This window comes from Nothoprocta perdicaria, unplaced genomic scaffold (assembly GCF_003342845.1).
Source record: "Nothoprocta perdicaria isolate Ctin4 unplaced genomic scaffold, notPer1 scaffold_287, whole genome shotgun sequence".
Taxonomy (NCBI): Eukaryota; Metazoa; Chordata; class Aves; order Tinamiformes; family Tinamidae; genus Nothoprocta; species Nothoprocta perdicaria.
The window spans coordinates 527,720-553,147 of record NW_020455518.1 but is presented as its reverse complement, the minus strand read 5'-3'; the positions used below and the strand labels follow the sequence as shown (position 1 = coordinate 553,147).

The window sequence follows — 25,428 nt, the reverse complement described above, 5'->3', positions numbered from 1 at the left end:
AATGGGAAATACTGCAGGAAAGAGCAGGGCTGCTTAGGACATCAGCACACTGAAATAATATGGTGTTAAGGGTATTCCCAAGGCTTACCTAAATGAGCTTGTTCAGGAGATCTGAGGAGAGAGTGTTCCAGCTCTGGAAACCTACAGAACTTGGAATTAAATTCTAATTAAATTAGAGTTACATGAAAATAGAATTAAACATCTACAGGACTGCTTTAGCGGCATCAAGATAGTCAAAGGCAAAGGCTGTTAAAAGTCCCAGAGTCAAAGGTGAAGGTGATGGATGGAAATGCAGCTCCCGCAGCCTACCAAGAGGCCGGGAGCTCTTTCAAACAATTCCCCTCTGTTGATTTTGCTAATGCATTATTTGTGTGTAGCGACTAATAGATGGCGGCCCCCAGGAGATTGTGTGGGTTGGTGTGTGATCTAAATAGATTGTGACAAGGCRAGATGCTGAGAGAGGTGACAAGGAAGAAGAATAAAGAGGTAACGTTATATTGAGACTGACTTACTGGGCTCTGCAGTGTTTGCCATGTTAGCTGTAAGCACAGGTTGTATTTTATTGCTAAGGGGCTATGAAATGGCCATGGTTTTGGAAGGGAAAGCTAACTTGAGGAAACTCATGGAAGCTGTGTGTTATATATGGGATTAGGAAAGACATGTCAAGTGTGAGAGCCAACATGGGAAAAGAACCAAAATGTTTGGAGTGAGAAAGCAAAAAATCTGTGAAGAAAGGTGGGGATTGAAGAGTGCAGTGATGGGGGGCAAACTGAGGCATGCTCCGAGGTTTAGTAGATTTGAACTATTGCAACTACTGCGCCAAGTTGGTGCGGATTCCTGTTTGGAAACGAGGACCTTGGGCAGGATGTGCAGGAAGAAAAAGAAGGATTTTAAAGCATCCTGTCTCTGAAGCGAGTGGCATCTGTTAGGTCGGGCACCAGGCCTAAGCTGGGAATGATGCATGGAATTCCCAYGCATCTTTAAGGATGGGAAGGCGTGTGAGGGTAGCAGCAGCTCCCGGGAAATGGCCTGTGTGGCCAGGGCCACGTGCACTCACACGACGTGGACTCACTGTCCTAGAAGTGCTGCAGCCGCACGCGGCAGCGCCGCGGTGGGGAAGGGTCTGCCAGCAGCTTCTCACAAGTGCTCTGAGAAGAGGTTCCGCTCTCTTTAGCCACTTAGTGCAAGAATTTATCTAGAACTCTCTAATCAGAAGCACGCTTTGCATTTTACTTAAGAGATTAAGCTGGCAAAAATGGACTTTTTTTCTTTTCTTCTCTACCTGAAGCCTTTCCTGCCTTTAAAACATCACTTGGTAAGATGTGGCCTAAAAGAAAGCCTTTTCAAGCTTGCTGGTAACTATGTGCTCAGCTTATCACGTGATTTAATGTTGCAACCGAGTTTGGGTTTTSATCTGGATTATTATTTCCTACTATGCTACACTGCTGCTTTTCCGGGTACCTCAGGCCTTACAAACAGCACCAGCCGTAGCGCGACAGTCGGCAGCTTCCTGCAGCCCCTCCACTGAGGTCCCCTGTTGTCCCGTCCCCCGTGCCGGCCTTGGCGCAGGAGGTGGCACCTTCAGAGTGTCCCCGCTGTCCCTTCGCAGGCCGCCCTGCTCAACTCCTTCCCCGCCATCTTCGACGAGCTGCTGCAGATGTTCACGGTGCAGGAGGTGGCGGAGTTTGTGCGGGGCACGCTGGGCAGCATGCCCAGCACGGTGCACATYGGGCAGTCCATGGACGTGGTGAAGCTGCAGTCCATCGCGCGCACCGTCGACAGCCGCCTCTTCTCCTTCTCAGGTAGGGCGGCCGTGAACGGCTCTTGCAAACTTAGTGCTGAGCACCAAGAATCCTGGAAATTATTTGCCTTGCTGCCGTCGTGGTCCYGTGCATCCACTATGGGTGTTTCATTACCAACTTTTCTAGTTAATAAATCTATCAGGAAAAAAATTAGTTCCCAAAGGTTGAAAAAAAATATGCACATAAGCAAATGAAAGCAATTATTAGAATTATTCAGTCTCACTTGATACTTAATATTGCACTTGTGCTGTTTATTAGTTGTTTGCAAAGGCATGGGTATAAAGATATCCTCCTTCCTGGCAACTTTATAGTCTCGGAAGTGAGGCAAAGCTAAAATCACATGTGCAACACGCAGCGTCATGCAAAGATGTATTTAATGTTTGCAGGATGATTTTAATATCTACATGGCTCAACTTATTAGTAATTCTTTAGAGTGGATTGAAGGAAGAAGGGTGGAGGTGTGGGAGGTTTTTTGTGCCTGAAGGTCTGAATGGAGAAGGCTGTGCAGATACTAGATGATGTAAAGCAGCATCGGGCTTCTCTTCCATGTCATGAGGATCCTAATCTAGTGCATTCAAATTATCCTGCTCAATTCAAGGTGAAGATGATCGTAACGCAAAACCACACTTAAGCTGCTGAGTGTAATTATTTATAAACATCCTTTTTTTTTCTTTTTTTTTTGTAATTTGATCTTGCATTTCATAAAACCAAGGAAGGGAGAGCAGGGTATGGGTAGATTTGTCCGAAGGTGGTTGTGCCGTATTTGTCCTCGCGGCTTCCACGCCACAGACAGGTGAGCAGAGCTGCTCTATGTTCTTAATATCCTCTCCTCTTCTGCCTTCTTCATAAAGCCAAGTGCAGCTTCACGCACAGGGTCAAGGGCCTCCCACTGACCTTCCTTTCTCCTCCGCGACGCTGCCGGCATCGCTGATGAGCAGCAGGCGCCTCCTCGCGCCGCGCTGCCCCGTCCTGCCCTCTCCCGTGCCCTGCTGCAGGGCCATGACCAACACTTACCTCCCCTGCCAACTGGGAGCAGCTCTTCCTATCAGGAACATAAATGTAGCGCTCAAAGGCATCCCGTGCCTGCCCGTCCGTGCATTTGAAGAGAAGCCTCTTCTGCTTTCCTGCCTGGTGATGTCTTGTTTTGTGTGGATGCGGTGCCACTGACACTTGCAGGGTCTGGCCACTGTTTTCTGCACGTGCTGCCTATTCGAGAACTGGTCTCCCCAGCCCAGAGACGCCAGCCAGCAGGAGGTCATGAAGTTATTAGGAGGAATTTCTACCAAAAGAGCAGCATATGGAGCCAAATCTACATTGGTGCTGCCTCCCGGCTGTTAGAAACTCTTCCTACTGTGCTAAGRTGCAAGTTGTGTAAAGTGGATAAAAGAGAGGAATTAACGAAATTCCCGAGTTGGGAAAAAGAGCGAAGGAGCTTTATGAGCTGTGGCAGAAATGCCAGAAGGCACCGCAAGTTTAGGAAAGGTCTGTGCAAGGGGGAGTTGACATGAGTAACTCTGAATCCCCCTTTTCCCTGTTTCAGAGTCCCGGCGCATCCTGCTGCCCGTGGTTCTTCACCACATTCACCTTCACTTGCGACAGCAGAAGGAGCTCCTCATCTGCTCTGGGATCCTCAGCAGTATTTTCTCTATAATCAAGACCAGCTCTTTGGTAATCTTGTGCTTGACTTTTTAATTTCACCGCCAAATTAGTAAACTGAGGACTGAGGGATTTTAATCGGTTAATGCGGGTTTTTGGAAGACCCTTTTGAAAACAAAATTCTGCTAATTCCCCATCAGCTGGAGAGCATGGAAACGAGTGTCTGCTCTTGTGTGTGTGTGACTCAGAGCCCTCTGAYTACACAGTGTTCTTGCTGTTAGGACGGGGGGAAGAGCACACGCATTTACCAGGTTTGACAYTGTGGAATTTTCTTCATCCAAGCCCCAAACTTAGATGTCACTGGAGTTCAGAAGCCCTCAGCTCTAGAACTTGTAGTTCCACAACAGACAGTAACTAGCGCTTTATGATTCATGATAAGAGATTACTCTAGAATTATCCAATCAATGAAATTACACGTACTTTCAGAAACTGCTCCTGAGTTAAACGCCYGGCTTTGACTATCATAACACTCCAATCTTCAGTGTTAAGTTGATGGTTTAAAGCAAAGCTCCTGAACAGGGGGTGCTGATTGTCCAGAACTGACTCTCACAGTGGTGCCAAATATAAATGACGTCAGTGAGCGTTTCCARTTACAGTTTACAGATTGGTGTGAAAGGGATGGGTAGCAAGGTAGCACGATGCCAAGCAAGCATAGTGCTGCCGTAGAAGAAAAGCTGCTGAAGGCAATTTGATCCCACTAGAGTGTGTGCAGATGCTTTGGGCGGTGATGCTGAGTGTTTGCATCAGAAAGGGAGGAGATGGAGAAGGGCCCAACACGTAGGGATCGCAGCAGTGTCTCGTAACCATGCTAGGTTTTACCCTGCTTCTTGGAAGCTGTGCTATAAAGTTCTCCATTTGCTCTCTGCAAGGTTCATCGCAGCGTGCGTTGGTCGTGTGGTTGGTCCTGCGGGTTGACCTGGCCGCCCGCGGGCTCGCCGCGCCGTCGCTAACTGTCTGTTTGCTCCCCGCCTGCTGCAGGAGGGTGATGTCGTGGAGGAGGTTGAGATGATGGTGGAGAGCCTCCTGGATGTGCTTTTACAAACTCTGCTTACAATCATGAGTAAATCGCAGTCTCAGGAGGCGGTAAGAGGGCAGCGTTGCCCGCAGTGCACAGCAGAAATCACTGTTAGTAACTAACAATCAGTTTCTATATCCCGCTTCTCTAACCTTTGGTTCCGTCCCTCACCACCACCTGCACCTCACTGTCATGAAGCTGCATGGCTCCCCGGGATTTGTTCCTTCACCTTGTAAAGCCCCGACCCCATCCTTCCTCTGCGCGGCACTGGGGCCTGGGAAGCTATCATGGATCCCCAGGCTCTTTCCTTGGATTGCCTTTGCACTTATGCTCAAAAATTGCTCTATATTTATCAAAGCACATGCCAACTGGGTGGCCACCTGGGGCTCCCCCTCTAAAGAGGAGTCCCTGGTGGCCGCGTGAGCACTGGGCTCCGATCCCTGTGACTGGGAATGCAAGAATCACCAGTGGAAAAGTCCCCTTGCTTAACAGGCTGCGTCACTTCCACTGATTGCTTGGTGCAACTGAAACACAGCAGGTTTTTGGAAAAGAAACAAACTGAGCCTAGGACAATTCAACGGCTGAGCTGGCTTGGAGAAGAAGAAAAAGCCGCTTCTTAGCTTATGAGGCTGGCATCTATACAAAGGGGGCACAGGGCTTTCCCTCGGCATGCGGTGGAAAAGCAGCAGCAGGGTAGAACAGCTGTCCTAGCCTTTTCCTAAAATTGTTGCCCTTTCTTGTTTAGCTAAGTCTGGTTTTGCTGGACTCGGCTTTTGCACCACACTTGATGCCAAGCTGTTGTGCAGAGCATCCTCTCTGTCCCAGACTGACTTTCTTATCAGATGGCTGAGGCCTCACAGCCTGATTTTGCAAACCCCGTTGCCGCAGAGGAAGAGCCTCGTGTGGGGACTGGGAGGCCAAAGCGCAAGCCCGGCTCTTTGCTCCCGCCTTGCTCACCTCCTCTGTGCTCCCCTTCCAGATGTATAGGAGCGGGGAGCTCCCCCTTGGAAAGCACTTGGGGATGCTGTGGGAACTGGATAGGGGACATTGACACTGCAGGGCAAAAGTTAAGTTGTCACTTGGGTTTATCCAAGCTACGCTCATGGGACTGTCCTGGAAACGATGCTGGTATCACAGGTGTGACAGTGCGTGATTCACTGGGCACCAATATGAAACACGYGATTCCCGACACCTTTTCTGTAGCCTGTGCTCATCCCGTGCTGCCATAACTCAGTATCTGAGCCAATTAGCTTAAATCACCCCGGGTAGGTCTGCAAAACCCCTGGTAGGCACAGGACGTTGTGCCTAAAGCAAGGATGTGGCTAACGGAAACTCCACTCCCAAAGGGAGATTCATTAGTATCTGTATTCATTGCTTAAATGACTTCTATTTAGATGACATTTGTTGACCTCTTAAAATGGCATCAGGGGAGGAGCTTCTGAGAGGTGTATTCCTATACTTATAATAATTAAAGAACTGTTGACAAGCAGTATTTTTAATCTCTGCGCATGTCAGCTTTGCTTCCATAGGCATCGGGGCCATTTCAGACCCCTCCCTCTGTCCCTTGCCCCGAGCTGATTGCTCTCGTTACGGATTTGCACRTTGTCTGAGCTAAAGGATTTCTCGTTTGGCCAACAGGGAGAATACGTGTCCTGTCTCTTATCCTTGCTCCGTCAGATGTCAGACACGCATTTCCAGCACTTACTGGACAATTTCCAAAGCAAGGATGAGCTCAAGGTAGAGCAGAACATCCTGCCTGTACCATGATTCACCCAGGAGGAGGTAGCAGAGGGGGAATCCCTTCTGCACTGTTTTCTCCACTAACCCCATTCTCTCCACTAACCCCATTTCCACTGGGCTGCCTTAGGCATAGACTAGCCTTTTCCTTTTATAATTACAGGTATTGCTTTCTAAATGCACGGGGTTCCACAGTGCACTGAGTTATTTTGGTAAAGAGCAAACAGGGATCCAACAGAGAGATGTTACTAGACACAAAAACATATTATTGTACCTTCCAGAGCATAATCTGAGGAACAGGGCTTTTAATCCAGTATGTGTAAAGTCAGCTGCCCTGCAACATGTTCCTAAACATAAGATGTGCACTGGAGCTTACTTGGGACGAGTGATGAAGTCGATCTTATGCCAAAAGATCAGAATATTTCCAGATCCCATATTTGGTAGCCTTTCCTGGGGATGCAAAACCTCCAGCAGATAAATCTTTCTTGGGAAAGTAGCAACCTTACTACTTGAGTGGCTGCACCCTTCCCAAATTTGTGAATAACAACTGAAATCACAGGTATTCCTGAGCAGAAGATGGTGCCTGAGGTGGGCAGACTCTCCAGAGGCTCTTCTGTCACTGACATTTTGAAGCTGTGCGTCTCAACACTGCAGAAACCAACTTTCCCTCTCAACTTCGATAGGAAAGAGGAGTATCTCAGATAGCAGTTTGTTTAGGAGGCAGAATAACTTCATAAAGCAAGATAAGATATTACAGAGAACCTCACTGATTGCCTACCTACCTAATAAAACAGGGACAATCCAAAGAACGTAACATAGCAGGAACTTCCATTGCCTTACCGAGCGAGGTGGAGATTACTTTTCCTTCAGATATTTTCAGTACTTCTTGTTGGATAGGAAGGCATGATTTGCACTTACCACCGTGAACATCTAAGCTGAAATGAGGCCAAAGAGCAACTAGTTCACACTCCAACATCATTTTCTCCCACCTCCATCAGGATTAAGGCGAATGGCCGGGCCATTTGGGGAATTTTTTGGAGTGCAAACATTCCACTGAATGTGTACAAGAAGTCCTTTCTGCTCCCTATTGCCATACATGGAGTTTTATGTTAACCATCTTCAAAAAACATATATAGCAGTTGAGGTGTGTTTGAGTGTGCTTTTGTTTTGCCAGATTTCCAATGTAAATGCAAAGAATTTTGCACAGATGCCTCATTATCATTATACATCAAGTAAATACTGATGCCTGTAATGTACTTGAAAATAGCAGGGAATTGACACCCGATAATATGGGAAGTCACATGGAACTAAGCACATAGGGAAGTTTTGCATCTCACTGTAAAGGTAAACAGTAAGAAAAAGTAACACCAAAAGGCAGCAGCAACCAGTTCAGCAGCAGGTGAACAGAACCATACCCCAGTGAACGTTGTATTCGTATATTCTGATTATCCTTGTGATAGATCAAGGTGAACGCACTTAGCTTAATTGTCTTGCTTATAATGAAGAAAATGCATTAATCTGCAGCTGCTGATGACGGCTTTTTTTCCCTTTTGTGCATGTGTGATAGGAATTCCTGCTGAAGATTTTCTGTGTGTTTCGGAACCTGATGAAGATGAGTGTCTTCCCTCGGGACTGGATGGTGATGAGGCTGCTCACCAGCAAGTAAGTAGAGAAGCAGCTCTGAACTGTTGACGTTCTGTGTGGAAAGTTCCTCAAAACCTGGGCCCTTAAAGCCCGTGATGCGGCCTGTTTCGTTGGGCASGGGTGCAGTGATCAAGCCAGGAGGAATTCTGGATCCCTTTCCTTCCATTTACTTACGTATTTGCTGTTCATTTTAAGTTACCCTTCGCTATTTTCATATTTTGTTTCGTTTTCTTACTTTGGTTGTGCTAAGCCCTAGGTTTTGATGCCAGAATTTGCTGGCATCTCATTGCCTTAGGTAACCAGCTATAGAACTGGGACAGGCTGACTGAGAGCAGCCGGGGTCCCTGCTGCAAGGAGGTGCCTCAGACCCCTTCCCAGGGCTCCACTGGGCTGCATGTTCTGCCAGTGCCCAGGATCCATAGAAAGTGRAAGAAGTGGCTTTCCATATTTTACTCTAAACCAAGTTTTGTAAGGAAAGAAAGRAAAATAAAATATGTAAGTTATGTTAAAAGTATGTTACCTGGTTGCCTTTGGCAGTGTCAGGGCGCATAGCAGTGCAGCTGGAAGCGCGGCTTCGATGTGAAACAGAGATGTGCTCTGATTCTTCTCATGCTGTTGTTGCCTCACCCAAGTCCTGTTTATTAACTCCTAAATTTATCACGGAGCTGGATGGCCTTTCATTTAGGTGCATTTAGCCACCTAGGAAAAAAATCCAGCAAATCTGGAATTGACAGAATATTCACAAATGTACCCGGCTGAAGCGCGGGCTGGATAAAAGAGCACTATAAGCCAAGAACTAAAATAGCTCAAGTTTTTTTGAGTTTGTGCTTTGGAAAAAAAAAAAAGAAATAGCTTTTTGCTTAAAATAGGAGAGAGATGGATATGTTCTTTCATTTCATTGTAGGTAACACTGCCTGGCCGTGCAAAAAATAGACAGGATTTAAACAAGCTTATAGAAATTCCACAGCCTACAGTAGTGATGATAGTTCTCAGTCTTGTATCACTTAGTACAAAGTATTTATACAGATAAATAAAAGATAGGTGAAAGAAAGTTGACTTTTACCTGAATTTAGCAGTGATTGCCTGAAGAAAAAATGCCTGTGTCTGCGTGTATAGTAAAATAAGCACTGCTGTTCAGAAGCGTAAACCTCTGTGATATGATTTATACTGCAGATTGAAATGTGCTTTTTTTCTTTCCTCTTTTTTTGCCTGCAGTATCATAGTTACAACAGTTCAGTACCTGTCCTCTGCACTGCACAAGAACTTCACGGAGACAGACTTTGATTTTAAAGTAAGCTTTGATACTGAGAAAATGCTGTAGCATTTTTAAAGCAGCATTAACAGTGGACAGGAGCTATGGTCTATCTTAGCTGATTATTTTTGGTTATCTGTGAGGATGGGGAAGTCAAGGATTTTAGCATCTCCCTCTGCCTGGTTCTCTGGGGTGGGAGGTGAAGCGCTGGCTACGTCCTTTGCTCTTGCTTAGTCATTTAGAGGGTCTTTCTTCCTGGCTGATTCCTTAAAACCTGGAGGAATGTGGTATCTTAGAGAGTGTTTGCTGGCTGGAAGTGGAGAGCAGCCAGACCTGGGCATTCACACGTGCACAGACACGTGTGATTGCAGCAGGAAACCAGACCAGATTATAGGCTGTCATTTGTGACATAAGGTAATCTCTGATTTTTTTTTTTTTTTTNTTTTTTTTTTTTTTTTTTTTTTTTTTTTTTTGGAGGCTTTTAGCCTAGAAAAAGAGAACAATTTAAACTTTGCAGATGTCACTAAATTTAGTCTTTTTTGAGCTTTGTGCTAAGAGGAAGGCCTAGTGGTAATACCTGTGGGGGTTTTAATTTTAGTTCTCGCCAGGTTATAAGTAGTCCTTGGGTCTCCTTAAAAATTTAGTGTATTAAAGGATAACATGTGTATTAAGTTGCATCTTGATTATGTGAAGGACCAATCTCATTTTCTTTTAAAGAAACATATGCTCTCCTGCACTTGTTTAAAACATACTCTTTGCAATGCAATGTGACAAAACCTCCTTCCTGTGCTGTAGGTGTGGAACTCCTATTTCAGCTTAGCCGTTCTGTTCATAAACCAGCCAAGCCTCCAGCTTGAAAATGCCACGCCAGCTAAGAGGAAGAAGATTCTAGATAAGTAAGAACGTGTTTTGTTGGCTTCCTAGCCCTTTCTGCTACCGCAGAATCAGACATCTTTCTCTACCACAAATCCTTGTGATTTACTGTGGGACTCAGGATGTTGCGAGTGCCTGGGAAATGAAGAAGTAGAGACTTTAATACAGTGCTCAGTGATTACTTGCGTCTTTGTGTATTCTTATGGTGGCTTTAATGTGAATTTAATTTATTTTTAACGTCACCACCTTGATGCTTTTTGTTCCATTAAGCAGTTGTCCGTCTCCTTGCTTTCAGATACGGCGATATGAGAGTGATGATGGCATATGAGCTCTTCAGCATGTGGCAGAACCTGGGTATGTCTGCCAGTTGTTTTGATTTATTCTCCAGAGCAGCACAGTGTAAGCTTGCTATTGAAGGGATGGTTAGCAAAAGGCTGTGGGTTTCCGGTGCTGAAAAGCACTGCTCTTTTGTCCTACGTCAAGGTCAGTTATGAAACTGCACATTTCATAGCAATGAGGATAGGGAGTTCTGCAGTTCTTTAAAAGTCTAAATATGCTCTGGTAAATACCACTGTCCTTTTTCTTCATAAATTGGAAGAAGAAATTTATTTATATATTTATTTATTCTCCTTGGTTAGTGTGATTTAGTCTGGTGACTTTTCACAGAAGTTGTTTGCAAGTAAAATGCACTATCAATTTTTGCTAAAGGCTTTCACAGCGAAATTCAAACTGCTTTGCCAGAGCTTTGCTAGAGGAAATCCTGATCTTTCAGTCCTTTTAAGACACAAATGCATTTCTTTCAGTATTAGTTGGTGTCTGGTATCACTCTAGAGGCTTTATCTTCTCTTAGCAATGGATAACAGATAAATAAGGTGTTTATTTACTTACAGTTACTTTGTGTTGTACAGGTGAGCATAAGATTCACTTTATCCCGGGAATGATTGGCCCCTTTCTTGGCGTTACGCTCGTCCCACAGCCAGAAGTCCGCAACATCATGATCCCAATCTTCCACGACATGATGGACTGGGAACAGAGAAAGAATGGCAACTTCAAGCAGGTGACACACTTCCCGTGCATGGGCTGTGTTCCCTTCCCCTTGTTCTGTCCATCTGCAATGCCTGGCTGAAAAGCAAGGGATCTGCAGCCCCTGCTTTGGCGCTGGTAGGGAGGGAGATGTTCTGCTACAGGTGGGTTAGCAATGAAAGGTTTTAAGTTTAGTTTGCACATCTATTATGAGAGAAAGGGAGTTCTGAAGTGCTGGGCTCTCACCTCTGCCACCAGTGTCCTTAGGTTGGGAGTCAGCCATTAAATGGGTCACACTGGGAACCCAAAAAAGACTCTAGATTGAGCGAGTTCTTGTGGTTTTTCTGATGGCAAAAAGGCACTATATAGTTAATAAATAACTTTAATAGGCTTTGGCATGGATTTTGTAGCTGTGTATGCATTGAGAGGAGGTAGCAGCTCTCCTAGGCCTGCTTATCTGCTTCTAGAGCTGGCACAGAAGTCGTTATCATTCAGTTGTCAGGTCACGCTCCGAGACTCACTTCAACTTCCCCCTGTAAAACAGAGCCTGGAAGTGCAGAGTGTAAACAGTGAAGGGTAAGTCTGGGATGCATCCCTAGTGCTGGTGCTCAGCTGCCTTTGGGGCAACCCTGGGGGCAAATACCTGCAGGAGGTGTCTTTTTTTGCCTATATTAATACCAGGGAGGGCTGTGGATTGCTGTGGAGACGGGCTCATCTGTCTCGGCATGGTTGTGGTCTCTGTTTCTGCCATGTCTTCTGTCCTGAGGCAGTTGCAGGGTTTGTTGTAAGCCTGGTCAGTGTGGCACGCTGCTTTGAATGCTGAAGTGTTTGCTGTGCAATGGAGTGCAGTGTGTTTAAAATAATAAACGTAACGTAGAGTTCAGGCCAGCAAGGGGTAAAGGCTTAGGTTTGCTTTCTTTTGTCATTTCAGTGTTCTGTTGGGTTTTTTTGAATACTAAATGGGTTGTTAGAGGATATTCAAATCCTAGACATTTATTTTCAAGCCTATTTGGACTTTGTTTTCCTCAGTATTAAATGTTTTAACAAGATCATTTATGTCAGTGAAAATCTGATGTCAGCGCAGTCTGATTCATGGGCCAAATTTGGTTTCTGTTTAATGGTTTTGGTTAAAAGATCCTCAATTCCATTTGTGCATCACTGGCTGGTTTTCCTGTACTTCTCATCTTTACTTCCTTTGCAATGGAATAGCTGAAGAACACAGGGAAACACAAACTAGGCTTGTCCTTAAATTAAAGCAGACCCATTTCAAGCTCTAGGAACCTCCTTTGTCATTAGCTTTGAAAGTAATTTTTCTACAAAACGTCAAAACTACAGGAAACTTTCTCACTGTTACATATCTTGATTTCTGCACTTGAGCCAATCTTAGGGGAATATCTGCTATCTAACTTGATAACAGGAGATATTAGGTCAAAAAACAGGCAGTGCTGATGACCTGTGTAAGGGAAGAGAAATGATACTGTTCTGACCTTTTATATAATTTGAAAAGAAAAATACATCCATAATCGCAAAGAGGCAGGATAAAACTGAGTTTAATGAGCAGATAATCTTCTAGTGTGATTTAATGGTGCCTGGATCACTGCAAATAGCTGCCTCCCACCAGCACCGTCACAGCAGACCAGTGGCRGTCGTGCAATGAATTAGCTTCTCTTCAAGGATAGTTTTTGTTGGCAGTACAGGATACAGTCTATCTGACAGATCTGCTCACAACAAATCTAAGTGATTTATTAAAAAAAAAAAAAAAAAAGAGAGAATAAACATCAGAAATACCTGTGAAGCAAAAGCAGCAGCTGCCTTGGGATGTTCAGTTAGTCTCCTGATTAGCAGAAGTGCTTGGCTGCCACACGTGACGTGTCTAACAGCTCGTTTGGTCACTAATTCCCTTCTTCCCCCAGGTGGAAGCAGAGCTGATCGACAAGCTGGACAGCCTGGTGTCGGAGGGCAAAGGTGATGAGAACTACAGGGAACTCTTCAGCCTGCTGTAAGCCCTGCCAGATTCTGTTTGCTCCACTTTGGGCAGAGTTGTTGGAATATTCGTAGTTGTGATCTGGGGAGAAATACGAGGGGTGATCCCCTTGAGAGCAAGCAGCGTAAAGGGCTCCCAGGCAGGTCTGCATGACGTGGCTCTCACGTCTGCAGTAACAACCCATCTTTGTATGTGATTCTGAAAAGAATATGTAAGAATTAGAGTTTTCCTGCGGTGAAATCTAACGCCAGGCTGCACAGGTAAGTCACTGCCAGCTTGAAAATGGATTTGCTAGAGAAGCTGCTGCCTTTTTTCTCACRTGGTGATACGTGAAACCATATGGAGCCTTCAGTGTGGTTGGAGAGACAACATAGTTAAGCATGTCAGGGCTTGCTGGAGCAAGATACTTTCCTAAACTTTGCTCTTCGCTTTTTACAGCTTTTAAAGGTGCTATTTTGAGTTGGCTCAGCAGGTGCAAGTGCTTCCTGCGGAGTCCATCCCTGCCCTGTGCCCTCCCTTTCACACCCAAATGATGGTATTTGTGAGAGTAGCGTTACAATATGACCTTCCACTTAGATTTGATTTCCAAGGGTCCTAGGACTTGCTTTGAGTTGCTCAGAGTCTAGTGAACTAAACCCGAAATCGTTTAATATTCCAGTGAGCTGCAGAGGTGAGTGATTGAGCTTAAATGATACATTCCAGATGATTTTGTAAGGCCCCTAGCAATATACAGGCAGTTCGAGACATAACCTTTGTTTCACTAGAACCATTACTACCATTTCTGCATTCACATTTGTGCGTCCATTAATTTTCAAGAACACTAAGCCTGCCCATCTGTCCTATATGCATGCTTCCATTTGTGCATATTCTTTGTATTTTTTTAACCTAGTAAGAGGAATATTCAGTATTTTGAAGATATTTGTTGCCTGAAATGTTAAGGCCACGATTGTAGCTTGTTGACTTACTTTTAGATGGCTGTGACTATGTGTATCRCAAAGAAACGCACCCTTGGCCTGAACTCCAGCCACCTTTCAGTTTGTATTTCTTGCTGCCTTTTCTTAGAACACTGTGAGCTTTGGAGAAACAAATCCCCCRAAAAGCAAAACTTGTCAGCTCTTGCTCCACAGAGAGCTGTGGAAATAGAGCTGTCCATAAATCCTGCCGTCCCGCCTGTGCTGCCGAAACGTCAGGCGGGTCCCTTGTGCATTAGGGAATGACAGGAAATCATTTCCAGTGCTGGACACATCTGTCTAGCATAGGACTAGCAAGACACCCAACAGTATTTGATCTTCCCACTATGAAACAACATAGTTCTTTGCCCAGAGCTGCAGTTTTAGGAAGTGAGCATGGAAATGCTTTCCCTACTCCCTACAAGGCAACTGCAACTAAGATTCTCCTGCACCATCTCAGTGTTGCCCTTTCAGCCTCTTCTCATTCTTTGCAAACGTCTCGGTGAGATGTTGCCTCCCTTGTTTAGTTTGCAGAGCAGAACGAGACTGCACTGATTTATGGGCACTTGAAGCAAGCCATGATGTGAGGTTGCTTGGCTGCTGAGTAGAGGTCAGAATTTATCTGGGGTGAGCAAAGGAGAGGAATTTGCTCTAGGAGGGTTTGGGCTCCAGTTGCAGCCTCTTACTGCTGATACCAGGATCTAAACTGCAGGTAATTATGTGGAAAACAGCTGTTGCCAAAAAGGTTACTTTATACATATATATACTATAAAGGTTACTATCTGTCTATATTTTTATTTTTAAATGCAATGTGAGGGGATATTTTTTCTTTTCCTGCCAATTCTGTAATTTCCTTGTCTTTGCTTCCTGCTGCCTGGAGCAGAACCCAGCTCTTTGGGCCTTATCCCAGGTAAGACAATAATGTCGGGCATTTGCTTTACGAGGGAGAAACGAAGCTGTCCACTTGCCTGCGCTGTGCCGTGTCCCCACATGCCTCACGGACRCTTCCTTCCTCCCCAAACAGCCTGCTGGAGAAGATCGAGCAGGAAACGTGGCGGGAGACAGGCATCTCTTTCGTTACGTCGGTTACTCGCCTCATGGAGCGTCTGCTTGACTACAGGTATCCAGCTACAACAGAAACACCTGCTGGGTGTAGCACACGTAGCAGTCTACACAACACTAGGACTTCATCTGGATTCTCCGTGCCCTGCTGGACCAGGGCCTTTGGGTCATGTCCCACACTCTTCACCTAGAGCCGCCAGGTTGCAGCTCTCTTCACCCAAGGAGGAGTCTTCTCACACATAAGCTGGTGACTCAGATGTGCAAGACCCCACTCTAAACGAGGTCTTATTCGTTTGGCAAATTAGAGCTTTGATTTAGTTGCAGGGAAACATTCTACCTTTGAATGGATAATATATGCAGAGTTGATTTATTGGAGTAAAAGAGAATTTGAACCTACAGTGAACTCTTCCATATATTTCCACCCCTAGACAGCCAATAACAGTTGAAATAATAATGGTTTATTCTTGTAGTGCTCATTCTAGGTGACAGCCTATGGCCAGACTGTGGTTTTGGCAATGCCATTTTTTTTTCGGTTGTCTCGTTTCCTCTTATTGTTACTTGCTTGATAAATCTCCTGTTTCTTTCCTGACCCCAGCTGCTGTACAACTCTTAAGCCAGACCACATATCTGAGACACATTTAAAAAGGAATAATACATGGGAACAGCTTTTTTAAAAACCCATTTGCTCTCAACACAAATCTGGTACACATAATAATCATTTTCATGCTTAATTCAGGAAGAGAGAACAGGTTTTGCTTTGCAGTTAAGATGCAGCAGAATTTCCCTATCACAGAGCAGAACAGAGCAGGGAAGGGCATAAGACTTGGGAAAAGTGCAGATCAGGTGTGTCCTGACTATCGTGATAGCCCCACAAGTCGCAGAGCTATGAGAAGAGCAGCTCTGCTGATGAGGTTTGACGTCTCTTGGAGCCCAGGCACCAGTCAGCTGGCAGAGGGGCTCTCGGAAAGCTTGGCAGCTATCGCGGCTTTAAAAATTTTATCTCTTTTTTGCCAATGAACGGAAGGATTGGATTTCTTTCATGCAAGTCAGGCTTGGTAATCTCAGAAGCCTTTAACTTTTGTACTGCTTAAATGGAAAAAAAAAAATCTAAAATCCTACAGGAACTTCAGGATGGGTTTTGTGTGGTTTAACTCATCTGTTGGAAAATCTGTATTGTAGCCTTAACTAGTCAGGCTGTGTCTTTCAAGGTGCCCGCTCTTCRGATACCTAAATTTCTGAGTTAGAAATCTTGCAAGTAGGAAATTACTGAATATTTACATGTGCATAAATAACAGTGTTTTTCACTTTTATGGTAGGTCTTTAGTTCAACTGATTTTGGCTGCAGTCACCTCATTTTGGTTCAGCATCTTGTGAGAAATGAAGGAGCAGACAGATGAGGTGCTGTTCTCAAGTTCCTACATATAAGAACACACTCAGTTCTGACAGTTCTCATCATTTAGGCTTCAATATGCTTTCTGCTTAGAGGAATTTGATAAAAATAAAGTATAGCATGAAGTGTTTTTCTGTAATCCAAAGAAATTCTTGGGGGGTAGGATAGCTTCACATTTATTTTGAATGGACTTTTTGCAGGTTTACTTTCAAAGTTGCTCTGCGTTTTTAGGGACTGTATGAAAGGAGACGAAACGGAGAACAAGAAGATCGGCTGCACTGTCAATCTGATGGTAAAGTCCCTTTCTCTACCTCCTTGTGATACCGTGCAATGTATCTGAAACTGGAATAGGAAAGCTTGGCATAGATACCTGTGTCAGGCAAGTATCATTTGCGAATCCCAGTGCTGGGATGAGAGTAGGACACGGACTGGAAGCATCTCTCTGGTCCTTGGACTGGTTGGAGGCCACTGGTCCAACTCTCTCTGCCCAAAGCAGAGCCAGGTAGCTCAGGGTGTTGTCCAGTTGTGGGCACCTCCAAGGGTGGAGATCCTGGAGATAAAAGTAGCAGATTATATCAACATGACTCTGAAAATAATTTGTTCTTTTTGTTTTACACTAAGAGTGTGTTCTCTTTTTCAAGACCATCAGGCGTATACAGATGCCATTAATTATCTTCAATGGGGGGACAGAGTCTCAATGCAAATAATAATACTACTTTTCTTTTACAGAACTTCTATAAGTCTGAAATTAATAAGGAAGAGATGTACATCCGCTACATCCACAAGCTGTGTGACATGCACTTACAGGCTGAGAATTATACAGGTTAGTATGGGTTAGTATATAGTTACACTTCATGGAGGCTCTTGGGGATCCCTGCAAAATCTTTTGCCTTTCTGGTGTTSCACTCTAACATCTGCTGAATTCTTCCGGAAAGCCATTGTTTGGCTCAGCTACAGCAGGTGGAAAGATGCAGACAGATCCAGATTCCARGACTCATTCTATCAGGGGACGACTCTGCTTAAAGCCAAGTATATTTTARCCTCTTGGCATTACTTACGTGGTGTCACTGATGTGGTGCTCAACGGTTGTGTCTCCAACAGAGGCCGCGTTTACGTTGCTTTTGTACTGTGAGTTGCTTCAGTGGGAGGACAGACCTCTGAGAGAGTTCCTGCATTATCCATCTCAGTCAGAGTGGCAACGTAAGGAAGGTCTGTGCCGTAAGATTATCCATTACTTCAACAAAGGGAAGGTATGCCAACTTCTTCTCTCTTCCAGCAGCTTCCTTCCCTTTTCCTGATGTGCTTGGGCTCGCACGCCTGTCATCCCGGTTGGGTAGTCTGGAGGTGACTTTAGATCGAAAGATTTCAGGATGTGACAGGTTGCCTCTTAGTTCTGTGGAAGGAAAATAGATGAGAAAATGGGGAAAAATGAGTTGTGCATAAAATTTGGAAGTGGTCTAAGGAGGCCAACAGGGAAAAGGCCAGAACTGAAACCCTACTCTGGGTCACCTGGCAGAGAGCTCAATGAATGCTAGTTCTTCCATTTCCAAAAAATATCTTGTATTTTTTAGTGGGACTTTGCAAATTGCTGTGTTAYGTCTCACATAAGGACTAGTTTCATTTCTGATCTCCAGAAGTAAATGGCAGTTGCCAATGCTCTACATGAGTACATCTATTAAAAGAGCTTTAAGCCTTTTCAGTGTTCCTGTTAAGTGACTTTTGCTTAAGCTACAATTCTGTCCATTGCCAAGAACAAAAATCAATACATTTCAGTTGTCACGCACGCAGTGTTTTTTCTCCTGCAATAAATAATGTTTTAAGTTGCTGTAGAGATGGAGGTATTTTAGTCCCTAATAGCATGGTATTATGAGAACATTCTAGAGGTGAACCGTACAATCGAGATCATCTGTCAAAATATTTTCCAATTTTTCCCTTCCACAGAGAAACTCCTACAAGTCATATTCTTGGGGGATGACATCTGCATGTGTGCCTCAGGGTTGATTTTACCTGTGATGGCAATGACAGTGGCATTAAATACAAATGTGATTTGATCCACAGCACTTGGGTTGACATTCCGGGTAATTTCTGCCTGACCCTGATAAAAGAAAGTTGCATTTGGCAGAAATATTCTCTACAGAAGCTGCAAAAAGAAGTTGCTTTCCTGTTGTTTGTAAAGAGGGCTATTTCTGRGGAAGGATTTCAGTATCAAGAACTTGGTTTTGCCCATTTCTCCCCTTGTCTGTTCTGCTATAATAAATAATATTGCATGTGGTTCTTTTTCTACAGCTTCAGCAATTTCAGGGTTTCTAGTCTGCATTAAAAAAAAAAAAAAGCTAAATTACTGAATTGTGCAAATATTGCAGTACAGAACTGTCTGACTAGACAAAGGCTAATCAGATTATATAAAGACTATGTAAATAAAATAAGCCTGTATATTATGGCACAAATAAGCAAGCCATATAATCATGCAGGTAAGATCTCAACTGGACTTTTTTTGGAGTTGCTTGGCTGTTTTTTAACCCTCCTCTATTTTAACTGGTAGAGGAGTAACTAAAGAGCAGGKTGTCCCTCACACTGGGGAGGTGAAGGGTGTTACCAGGTGTTAATAAGCAATTACTTACAGAACCACAAGGAAAGCAGACACCTTCATTTGCGCCAGGTGATGGGCTCTTGCTGCAGCAGGTTTCCTGTATATCCTCCGTAGCAGTCCATACGCCTCCGTGGTGCTGCAGGAGACCCAAAGTGCATTTTTCCAAGCAGCTCATTTTCAGCTTGGTGCTGTGGACCCCACGTTTGAGGTGGTTTTTCTAGTGCACTCTCCTTAAAAAGGTGTTTGCAAGAGAAATCTGCACGGTGGGATGGGAGGTCCCCTYCCCGCACGCTCTGCCTGCGTGTCTGTGCCCCCGGAGCGCAGTTGGTGCCTCTCAGCCGAGAGCCTAAAGCTGCAGTAAATGTGGGATGAACGTGCTTGTCCAGGGAGGGACAGGGTGAAGGACGTGGAAGGGAACACACAGCAGCAAAAGGGACAGCAGACGGGAAGGAAGAGTCACGCTGGAGCCCTTAGGAGGTGATTTCCAGAGAAGGGAGAAGGTGCTTTAGGAATGGCATGTAGCAGGGGCAGTGCCTCCTTGCTCCGTGCTGCAAAGGTGGCACTCGGCAGCAGCAGGGACTTGAGAGAGGAGCATCCCCGCATTCAGATCCCCTGCAGTCCCTCTGCTTCCTTTCAAACATTTTCAAACCCTCCTCTCTGCATGAGGACAACGTTGCAGCTCTGGGGTCACCTAGGAAGMCAGGCAGCTCCTTGTTTCTGCCTTTAGGGAATTAGGCAGGTGTTAGCCATAGCATCCCAGCTGGAAATRAGGCTGTGCCTGTCTGCACGGTGAGAAGAGCCTTTTGTTCCCGAGCAGCTATTTTAAAATAGGTTTTTCTCTCTCTTCTTCCGGGTAAATAGAGATATAAGCACTTAACTGCTTAATACTGTTGGTGGCAAGTTAGAATATCGTTTTGTATGTCATGACAACCCACAGCAAAAATCCTGTTAGTTTAAGATCATAAAAACTTTCGTAACGTCCTTAAGTAGTCACCTAACTGGTCGCTGAGTTTATTTCCTGTAGCACATACTAGGTTGATCTGAACAAATATCAGCCTTTCCATTTTTCCAACTACTAATATTACAAGAATATACAAAGAGATCCTGAAAGAGCAAGTTCTGCTCTTTTCAACAAGTTCCCATGTAGGTTTTGGGGATTAACAGGAGTCCGAGAAGTTTGGGATTGTTTCTTTAGGCGTTTTAGGTCTTACCTTTATCCTCTTTTTCAGAAAAGACATTGTTGAAACTACTTTGTTGAGGCTTTTCAGAGAAAAAGGAGCATTGCTGCTATTAGGGATGAGGGAACAGGTGCTGTAGGAATGTCTGTGCATAGTGGCAGGCGCTGGAAAGTGCCTGAGGCACTGAATCAAATGATGTTACAGAAAACCTGGGTCCATGCAACCCCCTARTATTTTACAGGATTGTTGTCAGCTCTGTAAAAGCTTCGGTGCTTATGTAACTCATGCATTGATTGTTTTCAATGCAACAGGGCTACAATTAAAGCAACTTAAAAGTTAACCCAGTGACTTACTTAGAAATGAGTCCATTAGAAGTCCAGCTGAGATCTTTGGGTCTAGATTCTTTACATAAATAGGGCAAGAAACAGTCCGTCCTGTCCTCCCAAAGGCTTCTAACCTATACGGTTATAGGCAGAAGGGAGAGAAGATCTTCTCAATGCAAGGGTATTAGATGAGCACCTCTGAGAAGCCGGGAGGGCTAAGGAGGGATCCCTCTCCCAGCACAGCCATGKAGAAACTCCAACTCCTGCTTGCCTCCAAAGGAGGTCAGTCCTGTGTCTTAGGAAAGCACTGGATCAAAAAACACCTCTAATTTGGGGAAATGAGATCTGCTTTCGATTCTGAGCACAGATGTGGACTCGATCTGGTCCTGCAGGTCCTGCCTAGACAAGTCACTCCAGGGATGCCAGGCCATTTTAGCACAGAAAGCAAAGGAGYTGGTGGGGATGTTAACAGGATGAACATTTCTTGGCTATTTTGTCCTTCTCCAGAGAGGTCCTCAGCCTCACGAGTGAACAGTCAATAGCAGCAGCACGAGTGTGTCACTGTAATGGGGACACGGCTAAGGAACAAAGCTCCCATCGTGAATGTCAAACGCATCCTCACATTGCATTTTCCCAGCTAAGCCCTGGCGTGTCCCGAACGGCGCGGCGCTCGGGGCCGCAGCCCCGCTGGCCGGGGCGTCGCGGGTGCTCTGAGCTGCTCCGCTTTGGTTTTGCAGAGCTGGGAGTTCGGCATCCCGCTGTGCAGAGAGCTGGCCGTACAGTATGAAGGTCTCTATGACTATCAGAGCCTCAGCTGGATCCGGGTACGTAGCGGCGGTTCCTCCCCTTGACTCTCGGGGGGCTTTCCAGGGAATTTGGGTGCAATGTCAGAAAGTTCGGAATTTGAAAAAATAAACATCTTCCTGATACAGCTTCACACGCTGTGGGGCCACTGATTTAATTCCTAGTTTTGCTGGCAACAAACTCCAGGGAGTATATGGGCAATGCACACACGGAAGCTAGGCTTCCAGTTACATATTTATGTATATTTTATCAAAAGACCTTTTCATTATCCTTTTTCATTGTTTTGTTCTTCTTAATGATGCATGATAGTTCATTTTAATCCTGAAAGTATCAAGGACAGCCCGTGCCTCGGTTAAAATGAGAAGAACAAGCAAGGAAAGCRCAGCAGAAAAGTCCTATTTATTTACCTTGTCAGTTGTACTGATCCTTTGGTAAAAGCAAGGACACAATGGAATCAAGGCAAAAATTGTAGCGTCGCTGCTTGAATTCAAAAATCAAAAATTTGACTGGGATATACAAGCTTTCATGAACATGAAAAYAGTTTGTCGTCATCCTTTGGGTAAAATGTCCAGATTTAGGTGAATGCTACAGAAATGCGTTTTATGGTRTCTGAGCTGGCCTTCCAAAGTGCAAGCTTCTTCTCGTTCAAGCTGGATGAGTACCTAGCTCTGATGAAGTGCGTTTCTGAAGAGCCTCCTTCCTCACGCTGGCCACAAGGAGGGTGCCCGTTACGGGGCACCCGTTGTGCAGGCGTCACGGGGCGCACCATGCGGAAACCCGCCTTGGTGAACAGGAAAGATCACCACATTTCTGAAGTGATTGCAAACCATGGGCAAACAAGGCTATTAGAAAAGCTTAGGGCAGTAATGCRTCGAGGGTACCCTGTTCATTTATTTTCTCCAAGATAATAAGGCATTCTTGCTGTTGATTGCTTGGATTTAATCAGCTTGGCTGATAAGGAGAACCTTGGTTGATCAGAAGCAATTCACCTCTTTGCTTGTGCTCACCTGAATGGGGCCAGTTTCCCATTGAAGTTCCCTAAAACTGCCTTCACCTAAATTGACTGAATTCCTCCCCATCCCAAAAGCCTTTGTTTTCATGCCGCTCACGTCATTCAGCCCATTCCTTTATCCTTCCCACGAGGATTTTGAGACCTCCTCCTTGGGAAAGGTTAACGCGTGTGGGAAGGGAGCACAAAACCTTGCTGCGACGCTGGAAGTCCGAGCTGCGATTCGGGTCCCCTGCAGCGGAAGCAAAAGCGTCCRACCGATCCCTCTCTTTTTGCACTGGTAAAATTCCCGTGAGCTTTTCAGCGGAGATCCGGCTTGGCAAGAGGTCCCAAAATGCCACTCGCTATAACTGCCAGCACGCTGCTGTAATGATGATAACTGGAAGCAGAGAAGAAGAAAAAGCCCCTTTCCTTCCTGCAGAAGCCTTTCTTGTGCCGTGTTAAGGTTACGGGTACGCAGAGCGATCGAAGATGTCATTTGATTTCCTCCTTTTTCATGCCCTTTGCAAGCCCAATTAAAGCACATGTAATTGAGCTGCTGGGCTTCTTCAGGCAACAGCTTTTGAGCTGCAGGGAGAGGATATGGTTAGAAGAGGACAGTGGGAGCAGCCAGGCGACGCGGAGCTTCAGCTCAGCCCTTAATTCTGCCGCGCAAAGAAAATCACACACAAGGCTGTTTAATTTAACAGAAGATATTAGACCAAAAAAAAAAAAAAATCCTAAGGCATTTCAAGGCAAAAAAGTGATTATGATGATACCCCTTACTGATACCCAGCGTGTTTCCAGCACGTAGGAAAAATGAGCCCTTTCATAAAGAAACCGGGAGCGCCAAGAAGGAGTGGGGAATATAAAGGCGGGTGGAGGCTCTACTGCTTTCGGTGCATTTTTAAGAGTCTGATAAAACTGTTTTTCTCCTCCACAGAAAATGGAAGCCACCTACTATGACAATATCATGGAGCAGCAGCGCTTGGAGCCRGAGTTTTTCCGAGTTGGTTTCTATGGTCGGAAATTCCCATTTTTCCTGCGGGTAAGCCAGGTTTATATAAAAAGGTGACAACGTTGCCAGGCTTTAATTAGTGGYGAAGGCTGTGGATTTTTGCGGGGGATGAGGCATGGGATGACATCTGCTGTTCAGGTTTTTTTCTTTATTTAAATTCAATTAAGTCATTTTTGAGGTCAAGTTTTGCTTTGAAGAGGAGAGTGATTAGTCCTGTGGCCTTTYTGGGCCTTTTATTCGGCATTGCTTTCAACACCAGGGCTTGTAGTATTTTGTGAACCAGCTTTCCGGCCCGGATGAAGGATRCAAAGCATCGGGCATGTTCTTGGGGAAAAAACACCCAAAATCTGCCTCGTGCCCGTGTGTGTTTTTAACCAGGCTCACCMCAAATTCACTCTGTATTAAGCAAATTGTTTAATGCAGCAATACTCGCTCGTTACTTCACCAGTTTTCAGCACTGCAAATTATCATGCTCAGAGAAGTCTCCCATGATGGGATGATGCAAATACCAGATCGATACTCAGGCTGTCTACAAGCTAAAATTGCCCCTCTTGTCAGTGAAATGTCTATCTTCTGTACACGTCCCCACTTACAGCTTGCTGTCTGCTGGCATCTGCAGGATCCGCCGGCTCCGAGAGCCATTTAAAGAGTGAAATTATCTTCTTTTTCCTAACGAGCAGTCAGTCTTAAAATGGGTGTTTGTTCGTAGCGGGTCTTGTTGCCGATTCGGGGTGAGGATGGAATAGAAGCTGACAACTGCTGTAAAAACTGCCTGAAAATGCCTGAAAATGGCTYGTAGATACCATACAGCCTGACAGGACAAGCTGACGCGGAGCCTGCTTTAGAGAACGGGAGCTGCACACTGTGTATTTGCTTTAAAATGCTCTGTATTTGCTTTAAAGCAATAGTTTGACAAGGGATGGCACCGCTCTTGAGTCGTGCAGCGAGAAGCTACAAACCCAAACTGCTGCTATTCAGTAGCACCCATGTTTTGGAATTGCACCCAGTGTTTTCCCTCTGGTTGCTCTGCTCTTTTTGAGCTGTGATTCCAACGTTGGTGTTGAATTGCTGTTAACGATGGCAAGTTGGAATGAATCAGGAGGGAAGGTGCTGCTGGATGAAGTATTACTCACGGGCGAAGCTGAGCAGGGCTGTGGTGCTGCGAGGAGGCTGGGCAGTGATGGGAGCTGCAGCGGGAAGCAGTGCTTACCCTCCTGAAGCTCTCCAGGGAAAACCACCGATGTCTCTTATATCAAACAGCCAATGCTTTGGAAAAGGGATGACAGCAAAGCCATTGTGGCTGGGCAGCCCCCCTGGGTTTGAGGGCTGGGGAATCCAGCTTGTCTTGTTCCATTACGGATCCTACAGGTTTATTTGGCTTCTGGGAAGCCGACGTGTTTCAGTAAATGCCGAGGTTTTCACGCACGACACTTGCTGTTTGGGAGAGGGTCTAACAAGGTGGGTACTCGGATGGAGAGAGCCGCAGCGAACAAGCGTGTACGTAATTATAATCCTTGTTAATTCTGSAATTATATTTGGTAGCAGTCCTTGTGATAGCCGATTACTAATGCAGCAATCTCATTAAAAGCCACCCTCCTCCTTTTTCTCTCTAATGATCCATGCAGCATACCCATCACGCAGCACAGGCTAAACCCATTAGCAACTGCATCCGCATGGCTYGGGCTCTAAAGAGATTGGGAGCTGCTATTCTGGAGAAGAAAAAGATTTACATGGATTTAAAATTTTCAAATGGATACAGAAGTGATTTAAAGTGATCAAGAGGCTCCGTGCACTCTTCATTTGTCTTGCTCTTGCTCTACAGTGGAAAACAGCCACCACTCTTTCTTCTGCGTCCTTGATTTTATAGACCCTTTGTTTGGGAATTGTTCATGCTGCTCTGCATTCTGCATCTATTTCTAGCACTGCCCTACAAGCAAATTGAAGCTCTCCATGTTTTCCATCTAGCTGAAGTTCAAGTAAGGCTTGACAAGCCACATTCTGCAATCTTGCACTGGCATCTGTCTGAAGCGATTATTAAATATAGCCTCGAGGTGTTTTGAGGGCAGTATTTTTAGAATCACAATACTTTTATTTATAGGCTTGCAGGTTTCTGCACTGCTGCAAGCAAAATCCAGTATA

At 45.1% G+C, this 25,428-nt stretch overlaps 1 protein-coding gene across 1 annotated transcript in view; it reads left to right on the top strand.

Moving 5' to 3' along the window:
• Nucleotides 1–25,428, top strand: part of DOCK3 (dedicator of cytokinesis 3) — a 147,878-nt gene that overhangs the window by 99,797 nt on the left and 22,653 nt on the right. Inside the window, exons 24-40 of the mRNA XM_026041538.1 lie at nucleotides 1,610–1,802; nucleotides 3,343–3,470; nucleotides 4,437–4,583; nucleotides 6,112–6,210; nucleotides 7,778–7,872; nucleotides 9,070–9,145; nucleotides 9,902–10,002; nucleotides 10,275–10,333; nucleotides 10,888–11,036; nucleotides 12,916–13,001; nucleotides 14,820–14,846; nucleotides 14,961–15,056; nucleotides 16,620–16,680; nucleotides 17,118–17,211; nucleotides 17,490–17,638; nucleotides 21,217–21,303; nucleotides 23,215–23,319. Of these exons, the coding sequence (XP_025897323.1) occupies nucleotides 1,610–1,802; nucleotides 3,343–3,470; nucleotides 4,437–4,583; nucleotides 6,112–6,210; nucleotides 7,778–7,872; nucleotides 9,070–9,145; nucleotides 9,902–10,002; nucleotides 10,275–10,333; nucleotides 10,888–11,036; nucleotides 12,916–13,001; nucleotides 14,820–14,846; nucleotides 14,961–15,056; nucleotides 16,620–16,680; nucleotides 17,118–17,211; nucleotides 17,490–17,638; nucleotides 21,217–21,303; nucleotides 23,215–23,319 (1,752 nt within the window). The remainder of the gene's footprint in view (nucleotides 1–1,609; nucleotides 1,803–3,342; nucleotides 3,471–4,436; nucleotides 4,584–6,111; nucleotides 6,211–7,777; nucleotides 7,873–9,069; nucleotides 9,146–9,901; nucleotides 10,003–10,274; nucleotides 10,334–10,887; nucleotides 11,037–12,915; nucleotides 13,002–14,819; nucleotides 14,847–14,960; nucleotides 15,057–16,619; nucleotides 16,681–17,117; nucleotides 17,212–17,489; nucleotides 17,639–21,216; nucleotides 21,304–23,214; nucleotides 23,320–25,428) is intronic.